Genomic DNA, 19,446 nt, shown 5'->3' with positions numbered 1-19,446 from the left:
GATTTAATTCCATCCCCAGTTCCACCCATGTAGCCATCTTTCTTTTAATTCAGCATTTCCACACTACCCTTCTTTATAAGTAATATGTAGACATTTTTAGATAGCCAAAATTATAATTTGTAATTATAGCTATAATATTGAGTGGTATTTTCTTTTAAAACAAACTGTCAGAAACATTACACAAATGAGAAGATACGGTGGAGTTTAAAGCAATGCAAAACAATTAACCAGTATCCTTTGCTTAATCAAGAGTCTAGAAACTGGACAGTAGTTGGTATATAATTCTAAAATCACAACAGAATAAATAAATAAATATCACAACAGAAGGAACACAAAGTCTTTTTTTTTTTTTTTTTTTTTTAAGATTTATCTATTCTAGAAGAGACAGAGGGGGAGAGAGAATTCTGAAGCAGACTCCCTGCTGAGCGTGGAGCGCCACAGGTAGCTTGATCTCAAGACCCTGAGATCAGCACAAGAGAGTGGCTGCTCAACAGACTGAGCCTCCCCAGGTGCCCCAGGAACACACATTCTTAAATGATTAACTTAATATCTTCTCTACTAAATACCATATAGAAGATGGGTGTGTGTGCTCTTGCATGCATTTAAAATAATGAAGATCTAGATTCTTAGTTCTGGAGTCAGGGCTAGATAGTAAATATATTAGCTTTTTAGTTTCTAACACAACTACTCAACTCTGCCAGTGTGGCACAAAAGCATCCGTAGACCATATGTGAAGGAAGGAGTATAGATGTGTTTTAATAAAACTTTATTTATAAAAACAGGCAATGGACTGCATTTGGCCCACAAGCTAAAGTTTGCCAGTTTAAAATCCCTGTTTTAATTCATCAGGCTGCCTTGCTTTTAAATCCATAGTGGTGAGGAATGCTCAGGAAGGAACCACTACAGGGATTTTTGTAGTTAATGCAAGTATACTTTGTGAAACTTATCAGTTTAAGTTTAGCCTTTTAGTCATAAATGGAAAATGGTTTAAGAAAAAATTAGTAATTCTAAATGATATATCATACTTCTGTATGCCAGGTTAAATTACTTCTGTAAATATTTTTTGGTCCTATGGAAGAGGCTTTTTTTTGTATGGGGTTAATATGATAATGAAGATGCTTAATTAGGTATCTTTCAGGGGCAGTTCAGTAATCACTTCTGTTAATAAAGTACTCAGCTTGTTTGAGACCTTTACTACCTAATTTTACTTAAAAATGTTTGCATTTGTAGCTTTTAATATTTTCATTAATATTATATAGAAATGTAGATACATTTATATAGATACTTTTTTATTTTTTTTTAAGATTTTATTTATTTATTTGAGATAGCATGAGGGGGTGCACAAGCCGGAGGAGAGGGGCAAAAGGAGAGGGAGAAGCAGGCTCCCTGTCAAGCCTGGAGCCTAACTTGTGGCTCTGGATCCCAAGACCCTGGGATCATGACCTGAGCTCAAGGCAGATGCTTAACTGATTGAGCCACTTAGACTCTCATAGATAGAGAAATTTTAAAGATAAAAGTGAATGTAAGCATTTTACTAAAATATTACAATTTTGTAATTGTCTGCAAATTTTGATTAAAAAATAACCAATTTTCATTTGTGAAAGAAAACAACCTGAAAAATAATGTATTTAAAAAAAAAAAAAAGAGAACTCATAAAGTTCCTAGAAGCAAATTCAGGTGCATGGTTACCTTCTTTAGAGTTGAATATATTGCATGCCCCTTGGGAACGATGTGTGATACTTTAATTGAAAACTGAAATCAGATCTGCTTTTTGAAAAATTTTTATAGTTGCTCACTACATCATTTTCAAGTAGCATTAAGTAAGAGTATTTTATTCAGTAAATAAGGCTAATTTCTACTTGATTCCGTTTCTCTAACTGGTGTTAGTCCTTTTGGAAGTTGTTACCCAAGACAAATAAATGAAGACATGCTCAGCATATTTCTTTACTAGTGCTGTAATTTAAAAATGAATATTGAGGGCCTCCTGGCTGGCTCAGTCGGTATTGCATATAACTCTTGATCTTAGGGTTGTGAGTTCAAGCCCCACATTGGGTGTGGAGCCTACTTTAAATAATAAATAATATTAAAAATGAATGCTGTTCTAGAGTAACTTAGATACCCTTAGAATGGAAAATACAAAGGGGTTTTAACTAAAAAGTAGCTAATATTTTTGGTCTTATAATTCTTCATATGGAAATTAAGGTTTGCTTAACACATGATATTTGTAAAATATATAGTCTTAGAAATTATATGGTAGGTACCGTTTAAATAATGAGATTTTTAAAATTTTAAAGTAGGGATTTTGTATATCCCTAGTTTAAGTTTTGTTTGTGTTTCCCTTTCAGTAAGTGCTATCTAGAATTTTTGAAGTTTTCTTGGTGAGGTTGTCTATTGAGGAGTGATTAATCTTACCCTTTCTTGAAAGTACATAATCTTTTCTTGTAAGAGCGGTACCTCTGCTTTTTCACAGCAGTACTCTGCCAGAGGTGACTATAAATCTAGTGGCATCAGCTATTGCAGTACTTTCTGCTAAATTGCTTTCCTTTTGTGTATTTTTTTTTCTTTTTGTCTTTTGAAAAGGAGAAAAAGTGGAGCAGACTTTTCCATCTATTCAGTCTCTGTACTGTATTTTTCATAATAGGTTGTATTTTTCTTTTAAAATTCATTTTGCCATACTTGAGAAAAGAACTTAGCCATTAAGCATCTGAGAATGGATGCTGGGATAAAAGACTGTTTTTACCTGATATGTCAGAATGCACATTGTTTCTTGTTTCTCTAACCCAGACCACTGTGTATGCCTGTATTTCTTGTAGAGTGAGCAAGTGATTCATTTCAAAGTATATTTATGTATCAAAAGCTATTCTAAATAATTGCCTGTAATAATAAATATAATTCACTTTGACTCCTTTAGAGAAAATCCTGACTTCAAAACAAGAAATAGTAAGAATGAGTATTTTTTCAACAACTCTAATTTGTTTACCAATAATAAAAAATTCTTACTGCAAATAATAGTGGAAGAGGTAACTGGAGGCCTATTTCAACTCAGTGAATACTATGAGTTAGTCTGGATGTGGTAGTTACTTGTTTGTTTTGATATTCCTTTCATTCACATGAAAAGGAAGCAGTTCACTGACATAATTTTTCAAATACCACTGGAAGTTTATTGTAAGTAGTTATGTTGCATTAAGGAAGGTTTTAATGTTGATCTATGCATCTTTCATAGTTATTTTTAACATTTTTACTGCAGAGATAGTACACATTATAGTTTTGCTTAAATAGCAGACTAGCAGAATGTTAAAATTGTGAGTCAGCAGTAAAATTATGTCCACCCTTATAATCATGAAGATGTAGTTAACTTCATTTATTAAAATATTAATTTTTAAAATAGACTACTTTTTGAGCAGTATTTGGGCTCAGCAGAAGGTACAGAGATTTCCCACATTTCCCTGTCTGTGCTTAGAATACCCCCTCCATTATCAACATCCTCCACCAGAGTGGGACATTTGTTATAACTGAATAACCAACACAGACACGTTATCATCCAAAGTCCATGGCTCACTTGCTGTTATGCATACTATGGGTTTTGGCAAATATGTGACATGTATCCACCATGCAGTATCATACAGTATAGTTTCATTGCCTAAAATCCTCTGTGTTCTACCTATTCATCTCTTCTTGCCCTGTAGTCCCCAACTCCTGGTAACCAATTATCTTCTTATTGTCTCCAGAATTTTGCCTTTTCCAGAATGTCCCTGTAGTTGGAATCATACAGTTTGTAGCCCTTTCACATCCACTTCTTTCACTTATTAACTTTTGCTCTGTGTCTTTTCATGGCTGATAGTTCATTTCTTTTCAATGCTGAATAATATTTCATTGCCTGGATGACTACAGTTTGGTTATCCATTCACCTACTGACGGGCAGATTGGTTCCTTGCAAGTTTTGGCAATTATGAATGAAGCAGCTACAAATATTCCTGTGTGGGTTTTTATGTGTATATAAGCTTTTAGCTCCTTTGGGTAAATACCAACACGTGCGGTTACTAGATTGTATGTATGATAAGAGTATGTTTGGTTTTATAAGAAACTACCAGACTGTCATCCAGAGTAGCCGTACCATTTTGCATTCACACCAGCAGTGAACAGGAGTTCTCTTGATCTCCATTTTTACCAGCATTTGATATTGTCAGTTCTGGATATTGGCTATTTTGTTAAGTTTGTAGCAGTAACTCCTTGTTTTAGTTTGCGTTTCTCTGGTGACATATGTTATACAGCATCTTTTCATATGCTTGTTTGCTATTTGTATGTCTTTGGTGAGGTGTCTGTTAATGTCTTTGGCCCATTTTTTAGTTGGGGCGTTCATTTTCTTCTTGTTGAGTTTTAAGAGTTCTTTGTATATTTTGGATCTCAGTCTTCTAAATATGTTTTCCAAGTCTGTGGCCTGTGTTCTTATTCTCTTGACCTTGTGTTTTACGGAGCACAAGGCTTTTATTTTAAAGAAGTTCAGCTTATCAATTATTTTTTTTCAGATATTGTGCTTTTGGTGTTGTACCTAAAAAGTCATTGTCATACCCCGGGTCATCTTAAGTTTTCTTCTGTGTTATCTTCTAGGAGTTTTATAGTTTTGAATTTCACATTTAGGTCTGTGATTAATTTTGAGTTAATTTTTTGTGAATAGTGCAAGGTTTATATCTAGATTCATTTTTGGTGGTAAGGTGTGGAGGGAGGAGAAGCATTCTATTGTCCTATGATTAGGTCTTAGTCTTTTAGTGAGCCAGAGCTTCTGAACTGTGAAACTCACAAGTGATTCTTAGTCACCACCAGCCCCCTCCCCCAGGTAAGTTAGGATGGCTAGAGTGGGTTGGAGTTGGGTATTTCCCTTCCGCCTCATCAGTTCAGCTCTGATAAACCCCCAGCTGGTTAGGCTCCCATTAGTTTCTCCTGAGGGAAGGTCTTGTTAAGAACAGAATGCTCCAGTGTATTTAAAAATCATTGCTTTTCCCCACCCATTGCTGGAAGCAGGAGGGGATTTTTCTCAGATATTTGCTGTCGGAACCTGGTGGAGCTCTTGGAGGCAAAACTCAACTAAAGTGTTAAGGATTCCCCACTCTTCATTCATGACTGGGTCCCCCTTTGAGTCTTCAACCTCTGAAGTTTTGCAGGTAGGTGGTTGTCACACTGATCAGGTGGAGGAGGCAGGTGAAGCAATCTCAGATGAGAAAGCTGCAGCCGCACATAGGTTGTCTTATTTATCACAGATCATTTGAAATATTTCCATTTTTTTGAATCGGGTAAATGTATGAAGTACTGCATCTTTTTTTTGTTGACTGTCACTTATTTCTTATAATGTGAAATAACAGAAATGAAATCTCTCAGCCGCTCAATGATTGTTGTTTATGTTCACACTAAATGGTGGAGTTGGTCTGATGCTAAAGCTCCTCTTCTTCATTTTTAGAGTGCTTTCTTAAGTATTCTTTGACCACATTATGGTGGTCTTTAGATTTTAACTTTGTTATTGAAAGTAATCACATTATGATTAAGTTTCTTCAAGACGTAAGCCATTAAAAATAAAAATCCACTGAGCTTTTATTCAGGGTATTAAGCCGGTTGAGAGTAGCAGCACCTTAGTAGAGATGTGAATTACTCTGCTTGCTAAAAGTGTAAGAATGCACTAAAATAAATGGTAACAAGTTAGTGGAAGTCATCAGGGTTTATGATGGATAGTTTTAATCAGGGAGGAACAGTTTACCCTTCAAAGTCGTTCTTGGTTTGCTACCAGAATATATGTTCAATGAAAGTTCCTTTTACACAATATTATGTAATTAAATGTATAATACTGTAGGATAATTTGTTAGTCACTTAAGAGTTCATGAAAAGTTCAGTTATCTGTATTCTCATCTTTAAACTTTGCAGAATGTAAATGTATTTTTAGAAACTGCACAGCATATCAAAGTTCTTCAGTTGCTTTCCATTTATATGTATTCCAGTCTTCCATTCCTAGTTTGGAAAATTGATGTGTCACTTCTGTATATGTTGGAATAATGGCAGTACTTTCTTTGCCCTTTTTTTCGTTGACAGGAATTGAACAGATTCTCTGAGAATATATATCATCCTTAAAAATCTTAATAATTTATTAAATATATACCGTCTTGATACTGTCTCATTCTTCATAAAAGCAGAGGTTGCCAAAATATGTGCGCAACACACAGTGGTAGTGAGAGTAGTGAAAACTTGCCTAGAAGCTGTACTCTCAGAACTTACCACTGCCTGGGGTCCCCTTGCCTGCTTCTTTGACTTTTTTTTTATGCTACTTTGCTGATAGGATGGTAGAAATCCAGGGGCAGAATAAACAGAGGAACTGTTGCTGTGATTGTAATACCAGCCTAACAAGTGATTGGAAGGTAAAAGGAATAGGCTAAGCTTATAGATTCATGGAATTTTAAAAGCTTTTAAAGGGTTTTTATCTGGTGTGTATCATCTATTAAATACTTCCAGTGTTTAAATCGTGAATGAAATAAAAATATTTAAAAATTGAGTGCAAGACAGAAGGAAATAAGGAGCTTAATTGCAAAAATACTAAACTGTAGTGTGATTTTTTTTTAACCTCTTACTATGCTGCATTTCAGTTAAGTTGCTAAATAGTTAAATTCATTGCTTGTGACAGATATTTTTAATCCTAGATAAAAGGGATTTTTAAAACTTTAAGAATATAATGTTTAATTTGTTTCATTAATAATTGCAGTCATTTTTGGCCTTAAATTCTGTCTTTTGTTTTTCCTTATTTGTATTATCAGTCATCATTCATACAAGCTGATTCTCGTTGTTTTTTTTTTTTTTTTTAAATAACAGTTTTACTGAGGTACTTTTCAATACCATAAAATTTACCCTTTTAAAGTGTACGGTTCAAGGCTTTTAATTATATCCATTGAGTTATGCAATCACCAGCATTCTGAAATTCTGAATATTTTCTTTACCCCAGTAAAAAAAACCCCATACCTGTTTAGTAGTTACTCTGCTTCACCCTTTCCACCCAGTCTTTCACAACCACTTATTTACTTTCTATTTCTATGGATTCATCTACAGTGGACCTTTCATATATAAATGGAATTATATAATATGTAGTCTTTTATTATTGGCTCCTTTAGTTAGCATAGTGTCCGTAAGATTTATCCATACTTTTAGTGGTTCTTTTCTTTTTTTGGTTGAATAGTTCATTGTATAAATATACTGCATATTATTTATCCAACAGTTACTAGACATTCGGGTTTTCTTCTTTTTTGGCTAATAGGAATAATGCTGTGAACATTTGTGTAGAAGTTTTGTGTTTATGTATATTTTCATTTCTCTTGTTTATATTCCTCAGAATAGAATTGCTGAGTCATATGATTACTCTGTGTTTAACATAAGAGGAATTGCCAATTATTTTCCAAAGTGGTTGTACTACTTTATAGTCCTACCAACTAATTGAGAGTTCTCATTTCTTCACATCCTTACAAACTTGTCTTATCTTTTATAATCATAGTAGAGGAGGTGAAGTAGTATTTCACTGTGGCTTTGATTTGCATTTCCCTGTGATTAATGATGTTGAGCATCTTTTCATGTATATTTTAGCTATTTGTGTATCTTTTTTTGAGAAATGTCTATTCATATCCTTTCTCCATTTTTAAATTGGATTTTTTTTTTGTTACTCAGATGTAAAAGCCCTTTATATATTCTGAATATTAAATCCTTATTGGATATATGTTTTACAAATATTTTCTCCTATTCTGTGGACTGTTTTTTTCACTTTCTTAATGATGTCCTTTGAAGCACAAAATGCTTTTCATGTTAATGAAATCTAATTTACTTTTGCTTTTGTGGCTTATGCTTTTGGGGTTATATCTAAGAAGTCACAACCTTATCTGAGGTCACAAAGATGTATGTTTTCTTCTAAGAGTTTTATAGTATTAGCTCTTGAATTTAGATCTCTATTTTGAGCTAATATTTTTTATGTAGTGTGAGGTAGGGGTCCAAAGTCATTCTTTCTCATGTAGATACCTAGTTATCCAAGACCATTTGTTGAAAATATTTTTCTTTCTCTATTGAATTTTCTTTTTTTTTTTAAGATTTTTTAAATTTATTTGTCAGACAGAATGAGAGTGAGCAAGCACAAGCAGGCAGAGAAGGCAGAGCAGGCAGAGGGAGAAGGCTCCCCGCTGAGTAAGAAACCTGATGCAGGACTCGGTTCTAGGACCCTGAGATCCTGACCTGAGCTGAAGGCAGAGGCTTAACTGACTGAGCCACCCAGGTGTCCCTAAAGTCCTCTTTCAACATGTGAAAATTGGCTCTTTTTTTGTGCAGCAAGGCTTGGTGATTCATATGTAAATATTTGTATTCACGTATATATGTGTGTACTGGAGTTAGACTGCCTGGGTTCAAACCCCAGCTTTACTAACTAGCTGAATGGCCTTGGGCAAATTATTTAGCCTTGTTGTACCTCAGTTTCCTCTTTGGTAAACAACAGAGCCTATAGAAGAGGTACTCTTGTAAGCTAATATATATATGGTATTTGCCATATATTAAGTGTTTAATAAATCTTAACTATTGTGACAATACTGATGTACTTAAAGGCTTCCTCATTCCTCCTTTCTTCCTCGTTTTCCAAAAACAAAACAAAAACCCTGTTTAGACAATCAGATGAATGTTTATTTTGAATTTGAATTTAATGATACAATATTAAAAAAGGCTTGACTGGTCTTGGTCCTTGTTTCTGCTTATCTGTCCCACATGTCTCTTCCTGATTATTCTCAAGTAATTGCTAGTTTCATCATATTATTTTTTTCCTTAAATATTTCTGTCTTCACTGTTGCTTACTTAGAGGATGTCTAAACTCAAAGACTTGCATTCTGAGACTTTGCTCTCAACCTGTTTTAGGCTTGTCTTCGGTGGCTCTTCTTTGGGTGTTATGATGGTGTTTTTCTGGACAAGAGCCCTAAGTAGCTGTGCAGAAGGTATGTGGCCTGTGTTATGGGCCATATAAATTAATTGGTTTATTTCAGAGACAAAGTTGGCTAGTAGGATTAGGTAGGTAACCTAGCTCTTGATGGGCAAGCAGTAAAAAAAAAAAAGGAGACTAAAAGTATCTATGATAGCAAGATAGCACTATTTTTAAGATTTTATTTACTTATTTGACAGAGATCTTAAGTAGGCAGAGAGGCAGGCAGAGAGAGAGGAGGAAGCAGGCTCCCTGCTGAGCAGAGAGCCCCAGGACCCTGGGATCATGACCTGAGCCGAAGGCAGAGGCTTTAACCCCCGAGCCACCCAGGTGCCCCAGATAGCACTATTTTTAGAAGACTACATTGGTGTTCAGAATTAAAAGGTAAAATACGTTGACACCAAGAAATACTCAGTGGAGCCTTACAATTTGGCTTTGTCTTACAGTTGACTAATGCATACATAAAGGAGCAGGCATCATAATAATCAATATTTCTTTAACAAATATCTTTGTAGAATTGTTCAGTATATAACCTTTTCTTCTGGGTTGTCTTCATTTTGTACATAGCTGCAACAGGAATAATTTATAAAGCAGAACTTTGTTACAGTGTTTGTCTATTGTCTAATAAAACTGTTACCTCTGTAATAACAATATTAGGAAGAACCATATATGCAAGAAGCTATAATCATTAGAAAAATACGAGAAGATATGAATATTTGCACCTATGACATGTTTGTTTAGTGCTCTAATATAGTCAAAGTTGTTTTCTTACATTATGGTATGTCTACTATAAGGTATCTTTAGTTCTTGTTAAAGTAATGAATATACTAGTTAAATAATGATAATGGGTGGGTACCATTTGGGGAGTACACTCTCAATAGTTTTAATTCTCACCAGAGCTCTGCAAGCTAAACTAGTATCTGTACTTTATAGACAAGAAAGTGGAGAGGTGTAATAATTCTCCTCAGGTCACAGCAAGTTCTGGTAGAGCTGGCATATGAACTGACTTGGAAGGAGATGTTCCTTCCAAGAAATTCCTGTGGTGCATCTACAAAAACAAAACAAAAAAGGATACCTACCCAGGCTACTTCTCAGGCAATTTGCGATTAGTAAATTTGCAGTAGAGCTGGAAATCTGATAAACTTCCAGGAATGAGAAATACTTGCTCTGGGATTTGTATTCTTTCAAACTAATATCTTTTGATTATATATTCATATATACATATATATATTCATAGTATATAACATATATACTTTATATATGCATATAAATATATATTTGTATATTTAAGGAACTTCAATTCCTTAAAGTTTAATTTTAAACTTTTTGTTATTATGAAATAATGACTTAACGAGTTTTCCCCCTAATCCATAGGGTTTTTGTAGTATTCAGAATCCTTCAAGGCTGGCTGCAGCATAGTACCACCTTATCTGAAAGAAAAGGGAGAATCATTAGTAATCTTGAGAAAAATCATTTCTTTGAGCCTCAGGATTATCATTTATAAAATATGGATAGTAACTACCTCTCAGACTTCCCATGAGGATTAAGTACAATTGTGCTTTTAAGACACAGAGCCTGAAAGTTAGTACATAGTAAGTGGTTTTTCTTTTTTATATTAAGGAAGTATATTTATCATCTTAGGTATAAGTAAAGTGGCTATATAAATAATAATGTCATAGAAAAGTATAGTTTTGTCTGGAGTAGTTCCATGTGTAGATAAAAATAAACCATTCTTGACCTCCATGTAACTGACTTCCTGGATTTACAGACGTTTGGCAGTCTCTATGAATAAAATATTGATTGATGCCCACAGCATACTTAAGTTTTGAGACCCGGGACGCCTGGATGGCTAAGTCGGTTGAGCATCTGCCTTCGACTCTAGTCATGATCCTAGAGTCCTTGGATCGAGTCCTGCATTGGGCTCCTTGTTCTGCGGGGAGTCCACTTCTCCCTCTGCCTGCTGCTTGCCCTGCTGGGTGCTCGCTTGCTCTGGCTCTCTCTCTCTGACAAATAAATACACAAATCTTTAAAAAAAAGTTTTGAGACCAGTGGGCCCAAATTAGTAGATCTATTTGCTTATAAAATTTTTGCTTAACCAATAATCAGTTTCATGTATTCCCACATCTGTTTGTGCCTGTTATATTTGATACTATAATCTAATAATTAGTCTACTCTAAGAATATAGAATGTGAATACAAAATAGAGGGGTTTTTAAAAATACATAAAAAGCAGGATTAATACTTTGGGAAGACTTCATGAAGTCAGTCACTTAAAATTTTTCTGATGTGTGGATAACAGTAAATGATTCAGAAAAGAGATCACATACAAGAGATTGTATGTGAATGCTTCATTTAGAATGCATTGCCACTTATCTTTAAAGTTCCATTTAAAAAATTAAACAAGTTGGGTGGCTGGGTGGCTCAGTTGGTTAAGCAGCTGCCTTTGGTTTCTGTCCTGATCCCAGAGGCCTGGGATCAAGTCCCACATCAGGGTTCCCTGCTCAGCAGGGGTCTACTTCTCCCTCTTCCTTTGCCCTTCCCCCCTGCTTATGTGCTCACATGCTCTCAAATCTTTAAAAAATAAAAATAAATAAAAAATTAAACTATAAATCTTATACCTGGATAGTTATGGCTGTGTTTAATTAATTAATTTATTTTTAAAGATTTATTTATTTTAGAGAGCAGACACACACATGGACATGCATGTCGGGGGAGGGGCAAAGGGAGGGAATCCTCCAGCAGACTCCCCACTGAGTGCGTCTGTTGTGGGATTGGATCTCATGACCCATGAGGTCAGGACTTGTGCCGAAACCGAGTCATACACTAAACCAACTGAGCCACCCAGGAGCACCATGGCTATGTTTTAAGAAAAATAATTCTGAATCTAGTTAATAGATCCATACTTAAAGAAGATAATATCACAAGATGAGCAAGATTATGTATGATTTCTGAAAAAAATAAGGTAAGTGGAATTTTTATGATTATTCATAATAGCACACATTTTTTATTAGTTTTACTGATCTGGTTAGATGAGAAGTTTTGCTCCATATAAAATGAGAATTACAGAATATGCTAATTGGTCCCAGAAAGAATAATTTAGCTGGAGAGATTAGAATTAGACTCCCTTTCCTAGCTAAAAAAGCATCCTGGCAAAAGAAATGGATGAATATAGATGTAGGTATTTCTTTGGCCAATCAGGTGTGATTTGGCACTACCAAGTGCCAGTAGTAACAATTTGAAATCTGGCTTCCTTTAGGTGCATTTGGGTAATTGGTATAAAACTAGGACTACTAATACCGATGATGCTGATAAAAGTTTGAGATGTTTACAGAGAGGGTACTCCAGGCTAAACAGGCATGATTTGTCTATTTATGAAATCATAGAAGAATTAGTTGCTGGTAATAAAATGAAAAAAGTCATGGAAAAGAAATAATCACCTAGGAAAACTTTTAGAAATCAGAAGGAAAAAGTATATAGAAAATAGGGATTTAACCTTTGGTGTGATTATTTTTTCTTAAGAAGAACCTTAGGACATGTATTAAAAGAATATAGAAATAGTCTGTACACCTCAATATGAATTTTTATAAAGAAGGCTATAATTTCATTAAAGCCAATCACATTTTAATTTTAGATTTAGCTTTTTATTTTCTATTAATATTTATTAACTAGTGAAAAGTAGATTAGTATAGCACCATGTTAAAATAGCTACTTTCTTATTTCTAGTTTATGAAGATAAAAGCATGTAAGAATGCCTGGCATTTAATAAGTTGTTTAAGTGTTTGGGTTTTTGTTTGTTTTGTTCTTTATTTGGCATTCCTTATTATTAAGAGTACAGGCTCTGGAGCCAGAATGCTTATTCAAATCTCATCTCTGGGGGCGCCTGGGTGGCTCAGTCATTAAGCTTCTGCCTTTGGCTCAGGTCATGATCCTAGGGTCCCTGCTCTGCAGGAAACCTGCATCTCCCGCTCTCACCACCCCTGCTTGTGTTCCCTCTCTCACTGTGTCTCTCTCTGTCAAATAACTATTTAAAAATCTTTAAAAAAAAACCACATAAAACAAATCTTATCTCTGTTGCTTTCTAGTTGTGTGACGTATAAGTTGCTTGATTTCTCTGTGCTTCAGTCTCCTTATCTGTTTATAGGGGAGAAATTATATATTCTTCATAGATTATGGGAATTAAATAAATTAATATATATAACATGTTTAATATAATGCCTAACACAGAGAATGTTGTGTGTTTACTGTTATCATATGCAAATTTATATCAGTTTGCATATTTTGAATTCAGGTCTATTATAAAAGATTGGTACATTCATTAGTAATATAACATCATCATGCTATAATTACTAACATAGTTATATAGTTCTTCATTATATTAACTTACACTATTGAAAAATAATACCATAGGAATGAAAAACGCTAGTAAAAAGATTGGTTCCAAAAACATTATTCCAAAATGACATGTCTCTGCTTTTCAGATTTGTTTGCTGCCTTGGGCAAAATTGGGTGCTCTGCAGATCAACTACCTTTTCTCTTTTTATTTTAAGTGAAAGAAGAAAACTTGGGCCAAAGTGTATTAAACCTATTTCATGTTCTGTATATTGCTCTTTTTGATAGTTCTTTTATTTTGTAGAAGGAATGGTTATTATTTTTTTTAGACTTGTTATCTCTGAGACTTCTGATTATCAGCAGAAGCTAGTTGATCAGATTGATGTGTAATAAATGTAATTCTGAATCTTAATCTCAATAAATAGCCTGTATTGAATATCAGGTTATTGGAATATTTATTAGTCTGTTATGTAATTTAACAGTTGCTATAAAAAGCCCACACATACCGTAGACTCCTTAATGAAATTAATGACAGCTTTGGTCGTCCAGGAGTAGAATGTTATTGCCAGCATGACAGTGGAGCTGCAGTAATCCAACTTCAGTTCCTGATTAATGAGGTTAGTGAATTGCTTTAATTTGTCCTATTTGTATATGAAATAGGGCCACATTTGGTCTTTCAGATTTTTTGCATGCATTCGTATTTAAATATTTGAACAAAAGTGAATTTCTTATAGGTCAGAGCTAATAGCAGTTTATTGTAAGGCATCATCATGGGAAGTTACATAAATAATGCAAGATGTTTTGAGATGTTGCAAATAGAATGGTGTAAGGTAAATCTTCTTGGTGCAAGGTGCTGCATTTAAATTTTATTTCTTGGATACTGAAAGTTATGTAACACTAAAATCTTTATTAAAATTTTTTTAGAGATTGAGTTTATTATAAATAACAAAATATACTTCTCTAATGACTTGTTTGAAATACAACCAGGAAACAAAAATCCATTAAAAAAAAAAAAAACAACAAAACTTGTTTTTGTCCAGAATTCTTGTTGTGTTGCTTACTGGTTGAAGTAACTGATGATGTCTTTTGTTTTGATAGAGTATAAAGTTAGGAAGGAGCTCAGGAAACAAATACTATTTTATCAGCAGAGTAAATAATGTGAGCGGGTTTTAAAAAGTGTGAGCATTTTCAGTGACCTGGAGCAAGAGAGTATAATGCTAAGTGAAATAAGTCAGTCAGAGAAGGACAATACCATGTGATTTCACTCTTGTGGTATTTAAGAAACAAGCAAAGAGGGGAAAAAAAAAAGAGAGAGGCAAACCAGGAAACAGAGTCATAACTATAGAGAACAATCTGATGGTTACCAGAGGGGAGGTGAGAGAATAGGTTAAATAGGTGATAGGGATTAAGGAGCACACTTGCGATGAGCACAGGGCGTTGTATGGAATTGCTGAATCACTGTATTGTACACCTGAAATTAATATAACAGTCCATATTAACTAATTAGAATTAAAAAAAAATAAAAAATTAAACAATTTAAAATATGAGCAGCTCTGAGAATAGATGTTTACTGTACGCAGTGACGAGGACGAGAGGCTGGTCATTAGAAGAAAGAAATTACCTCAGAAAAGGCTCTGCTATCTTTAGTTGTGGTGATAGTCTGTGGACGTTTTTTTTGCCCTCAGGTCCTTAGGTTCCATGGAACAAATTCTTAAACGTATGTGAGAGGAAAAAAGTCAATACTCGATACCTCTGAACTTTTGTAAAATATTTTTATCGGAAGATTAGTGTATTATTAGATTATTAGATTATTATTATGATTAGTGTATTATTATTATTATTAGATTAGGTAGGTTTTTTTTTAAATTTTATTTATTTATATGACAGAGAGACAGAGATCACAAGTAGGCAGAGAGGCAGGCAGAGAGAGAGGAAGGGAAGCAGGCTCCCTGCTGAGCAGAGAGCCTGATGCGGGGCTCCATCCCAGGACCCTGACATCACGACCCGAGCCGAAGGCAGAGGCTTTAACCCACTGAGCCACCCAGGCGCCCCAGATTAGGTTTTTTAGGGTCAGAAGTTTTTTTTTTTTCCTTAATTTTATTTATTTATTTGACACAGAGAGAGAGAGATCACAAGTAGGCAGAGAGGCAGGCAGAGAGAGAGGGGGAAGCAGGCTCTCTGCTCAGCAGAGAGCCCGATGCGGGACTCGATTCCAGGACGCTGAGATCATGACCTGAACCGAAGGCAGAGGCTTAACCCACTGAGCCACCCAGGCGCCCCAGAAGTTTTTTTTTTTTTTTTTTTTAAACTACAGAATTCTGTGTAGAACTGTATAATAGGCATTGTAAAATGTTAAAATTAAAAAGAAATCATAATATAGAAAGTTGTTGAGCCCATTTATGAGGACTCAAGGACTTATTTTTCGTATTTAAAAAAGTTTTGTTATGAAATAATTTACTGGCAGTTATGTTCAAAATAGAGAGGTTCTGCGTGTACTTCCCCTAGGTTCCCCAGTAGTAACATTATATATAATAATAGTATAATGTCAACCAGGAAAACAACATCCATATACTACCATTAGTTAGACTACAGACTTTATTTAGATCTCATCACCATCTACTCTTGTGTCCGTGTGGGTGTGTAGTTTTGTGCATTTTTATGACACAGATTTGTGTAATGACCGCTATGAACAAGATACAGATCAATTTCATCATCATAAAGAAATTCCTTAAGGCTCCCCCCTCCTCTCTCAGTCCCCTAATCCCTGGCAACCTCTAACCTATTCTCCACCTTTATACTTGCATTAAGATTATTTCTTAAAGCAGTACATGAACCAGTGTAAATAACATTACAAATTGATTACCTATACATGTTTTAGAAATCTTAAGTAATTTATATTGTCATTCATGGAGGTTTCTTTTCAGTAAGTTTCAACATTGAGTTCTTGGATATGACTGTTTTATTTTACATGTTTGAATGTTACATTTTGAATACTTAAAAATGATGTTGCTGTTTTTAAAAAATGCTTAGCAAAATACAAATATTGGGGATGCTACAGAAATCTGACAATTGGGAGTAGCTGTTTGCTTTTACATTTAGTGGACCACTTGTAGGTAAAGGAGCCACCATAGGAGGTGGTCAGCTGTTACTGCCATTTTGGCTCTACATCTCTTCTTCCTTGAGATTTCAAGATGGCGTGCATAACTTGAGAAAGAAGTTGTCTATGGTGGAAATAAGAGTGAAGAGTACAAATCTTTGATAGTCTGAATCTTTAAGTTTCTCTGCTTCAAAATGATATCGATAAGAGGATGTTTTCTGGTGAAAGCATATGGACTTTATTTCTGCTCTCCGATAGTCATGTTGTAGCAGTAGGAATTACGCCATAGAGTAACCCTCATAGAATTTTGAGAGTGGAAAAGACTTGGAAAGATCATTTAATGTAAATTTTCAGAGCTATTTTAATCCTCTTTGATAAATGAGAAACTTAGTTTAAAGGAAGGAAATTTTAAAATTTCTCATAATAACCCAAATGAGTAGAACAGCAAATCCTTTTTTTGAAATTAACATAAATTTTTCATGTTGCATTTTTTTATTTTGTTTTCTCAGTATAAATGGAAAGAATCTGACTCCTTTGGGGAAACACATGTACGTGTCTTAATAAATCAGCTTTAGTCTAGAGATTCTTAATCCTGGTCACCTCTGAAGATTTTTACAAATATACCTATGTAGGTCCTTGCTCTGAAAATTCTGGTTTGTGAGGTCAGGGGTAAGATTGAGCCTCCTGTGTGATTCTCATATAGGGCCAGAGATTCTTCTCCATACTGAATAGTATTTAGTAGTATCAGATGTTTTAACTTTCTAAATTAGTTGATTGTTCAATCCTTTGCATATTGAAGTTGTAGTGTGCTGAATGCTACCTTTATTTTCTGTATCATTCTAGTAGAATTATGATCTAGGTATAATATATTATGAAGAATTTTTCTTAAGCCAAATAAAATGGGAAAGTTACTTCATATGTTTTTTTTTTTTTTTTGGTCAAGAAGATGTACAATAGTGACCAAGTAACTTATAGTCTGACCTCTAATTTTACATAGCTATCAACCATAATATCCAGCTGGATCCTAGTATATTTGTAGTTTGTAAGATACTAAATTATACTTTAAATTGAAGAAGTGAAAACATTTTTAAAAAATTTTTTATTTTTTTAATTACTTTTCAGTGTATTAGAATTCATTGTTTATGTGCCACATCCAGTGCTCCATGCAATACGTGCCCTCCACAATACCCATCACCAGGCTGGCTGAACTTCCCGCCCCCTGCCCCTTTGAAACCCTCAGATTGTTTTTCAGAGTCCATAGTCTCTCATAGTTCATCTCCCCCTCCCAATTTCCCTCAACATTTTTTACATATACATATAACACACTGTATTACATCTGCTATTTAGAATTTGAGTGAGACAGATGTTTCTCAAAACTAAATCTATTGGCTGAAAGTTTTGAAATTTGGGAAGTTTTTTTTTTTTTTTTTTTGGCAGCTCTTTAGTAGCTTTAATGTTTGTAAGATGTATTCTATATAAAATATATTATACTTTATTTTTAAGGGAGCTCTTGTGAGTGCCTTGGCTGATGACACCTTACATTTATGGAATTTACGTCAAAAGAGACCTGCCATACTACATTCACTTAAATTTTGCAGAGAAAGGTAAGAATTCTCTGTTATCCTATGTACAAGGTATTTGCTATTCCATTTTGAAATACTTTCTTTGAATTTTATTCTTATTTATTTTTTTGTGAAAGACTTTATGTACAATCTGAAAAATAATTCAAGAACTTCAAAGGATATATAATAAAAAGCAAGATTCCTTCCTTTCCAGACCCATTTTCCTCTCCAGAGACAACCACATAATACTTTTTGCATATATTCAGAAATATTTCTAGGTAGCGCTCCTTTTTTTTGCATAAAAGAGAAGCCATTACATATTTTTCCTATAATTTGTGTTCACGCAACAATATATTTGATAGATTGTTTCATATTGGCAGAAGCCAGTTTTCCATAGTTATTTTCATAAACACATGATATTCTATTACATGGAAGTACCATAATTTAGTCTTCGTCAATGGACATTTATATCATTTTTGGTCTGCTGTTAATTTTGTTCTGTTGTAATAGTATGATACATATATATCTTCATTTATACAAGTATATCTCTGAGATAAATTTGTAGAAGTACAAAAGTTGGTCACAGGAATCTCTTACACGACTTGTGAGTTTTGTGTTTTGATTGAAAGACCTTTTTTTTTTAATTCCAGTATAATTAACATTGAGTGTTGCATTAGTTTTAGGTGTACAATATAGTGGTTCAGCAATTCTGTGTATTAATAAGTGCTCATCATGATAAGTGTACTTTTAATCCTCATCACCTGTTTTTTTACCCATTCTTCCATCTACTCCCCTCTTATAACCAGGAGTTTGTTCTCTATAGTTAAGAGTGTTTTTTGGGTCTTTTTTTCACTTTTCATTTGTTTCGTTTTTTAAATTCGACATATAAGTGAAATCATATGGCATTTATCTTTCTCTGACTTATTTCTCTTAGCATTGTACTTTCTAGATCCATCTATGTTGTTGCAAGTGGCAAGATTTTATTCTTTTTTATGTCTGAGTAATAGTCCATTGTATATTGGAAAGACCTTTTTCACCCTAGTTTTATTAAACATTCTCCCATATTTTCTTACAGTGCTCTTAAATTTGCATTTTTATGCTTAATCTATAATTCATATGGAACTTACTTTTGGCATGAATTTTGAGCAAGAAATATAGCCCCTGCCCCATTGCTTATGGAATCTATTTTTTTGTATATATATGAACATTTACATATATGTGTGTATATATGTACTTGAAGCATGAACAGATGTGAGTATATATGTATATGTGCCAAAGTTAAGAAATCTGGGTCTGTGTAGCATCTAAATGCAGTGGGGTCAGTGTCTTTAGGCCTGTCTTCTGTGAAAGTCAGACATCAGACTGCCCAAAGCATAACCAAGGATCAGACCATTCCTCCTGTGATACATGTTAATCTGTTCAGGTTATAGAAATAGATCAGTTTGTAAGTCTGGGTTTTTGCCCACAGTGGCCCTCCCAAATAGGCAA

General features: G+C 34.2%; 1 protein-coding gene across 3 annotated transcripts in view; it reads left to right on the top strand.

Annotated features, from left to right (window-relative positions):
• The window catches only part of STXBP5 (syntaxin binding protein 5), a gene marked incomplete at its 5' end in the record, with an annotated part of 170,167 nt that overhangs the window by 8,738 nt on the left and 141,983 nt on the right, over nt 1–19,446 (top strand). For all 3 annotated transcript variants that reach the window (XM_080806086.1, XM_080806087.1, XM_080806088.1), the window contains 2 exons: nt 13,835–13,916; nt 17,900–18,000. In XM_080806086.1, coding sequence (XP_080662212.1) covers nt 13,835–13,916; nt 17,900–18,000 — 183 coding nt within the window. The remainder of the gene's footprint in view (nt 1–13,834; nt 13,917–17,899; nt 18,001–19,446) is intronic.

This window comes from Martes martes, assembly GCF_963455335.1.
Source record: "Martes martes genome assembly, chromosome: 6".
In the NCBI taxonomy this organism is placed as follows: Eukaryota; Metazoa; Chordata; class Mammalia; order Carnivora; family Mustelidae; genus Martes; species Martes martes.
The sequence above is the reverse complement of the archived record's forward strand: the minus strand, read 5'-3'. Positions and strand labels throughout refer to the sequence as shown.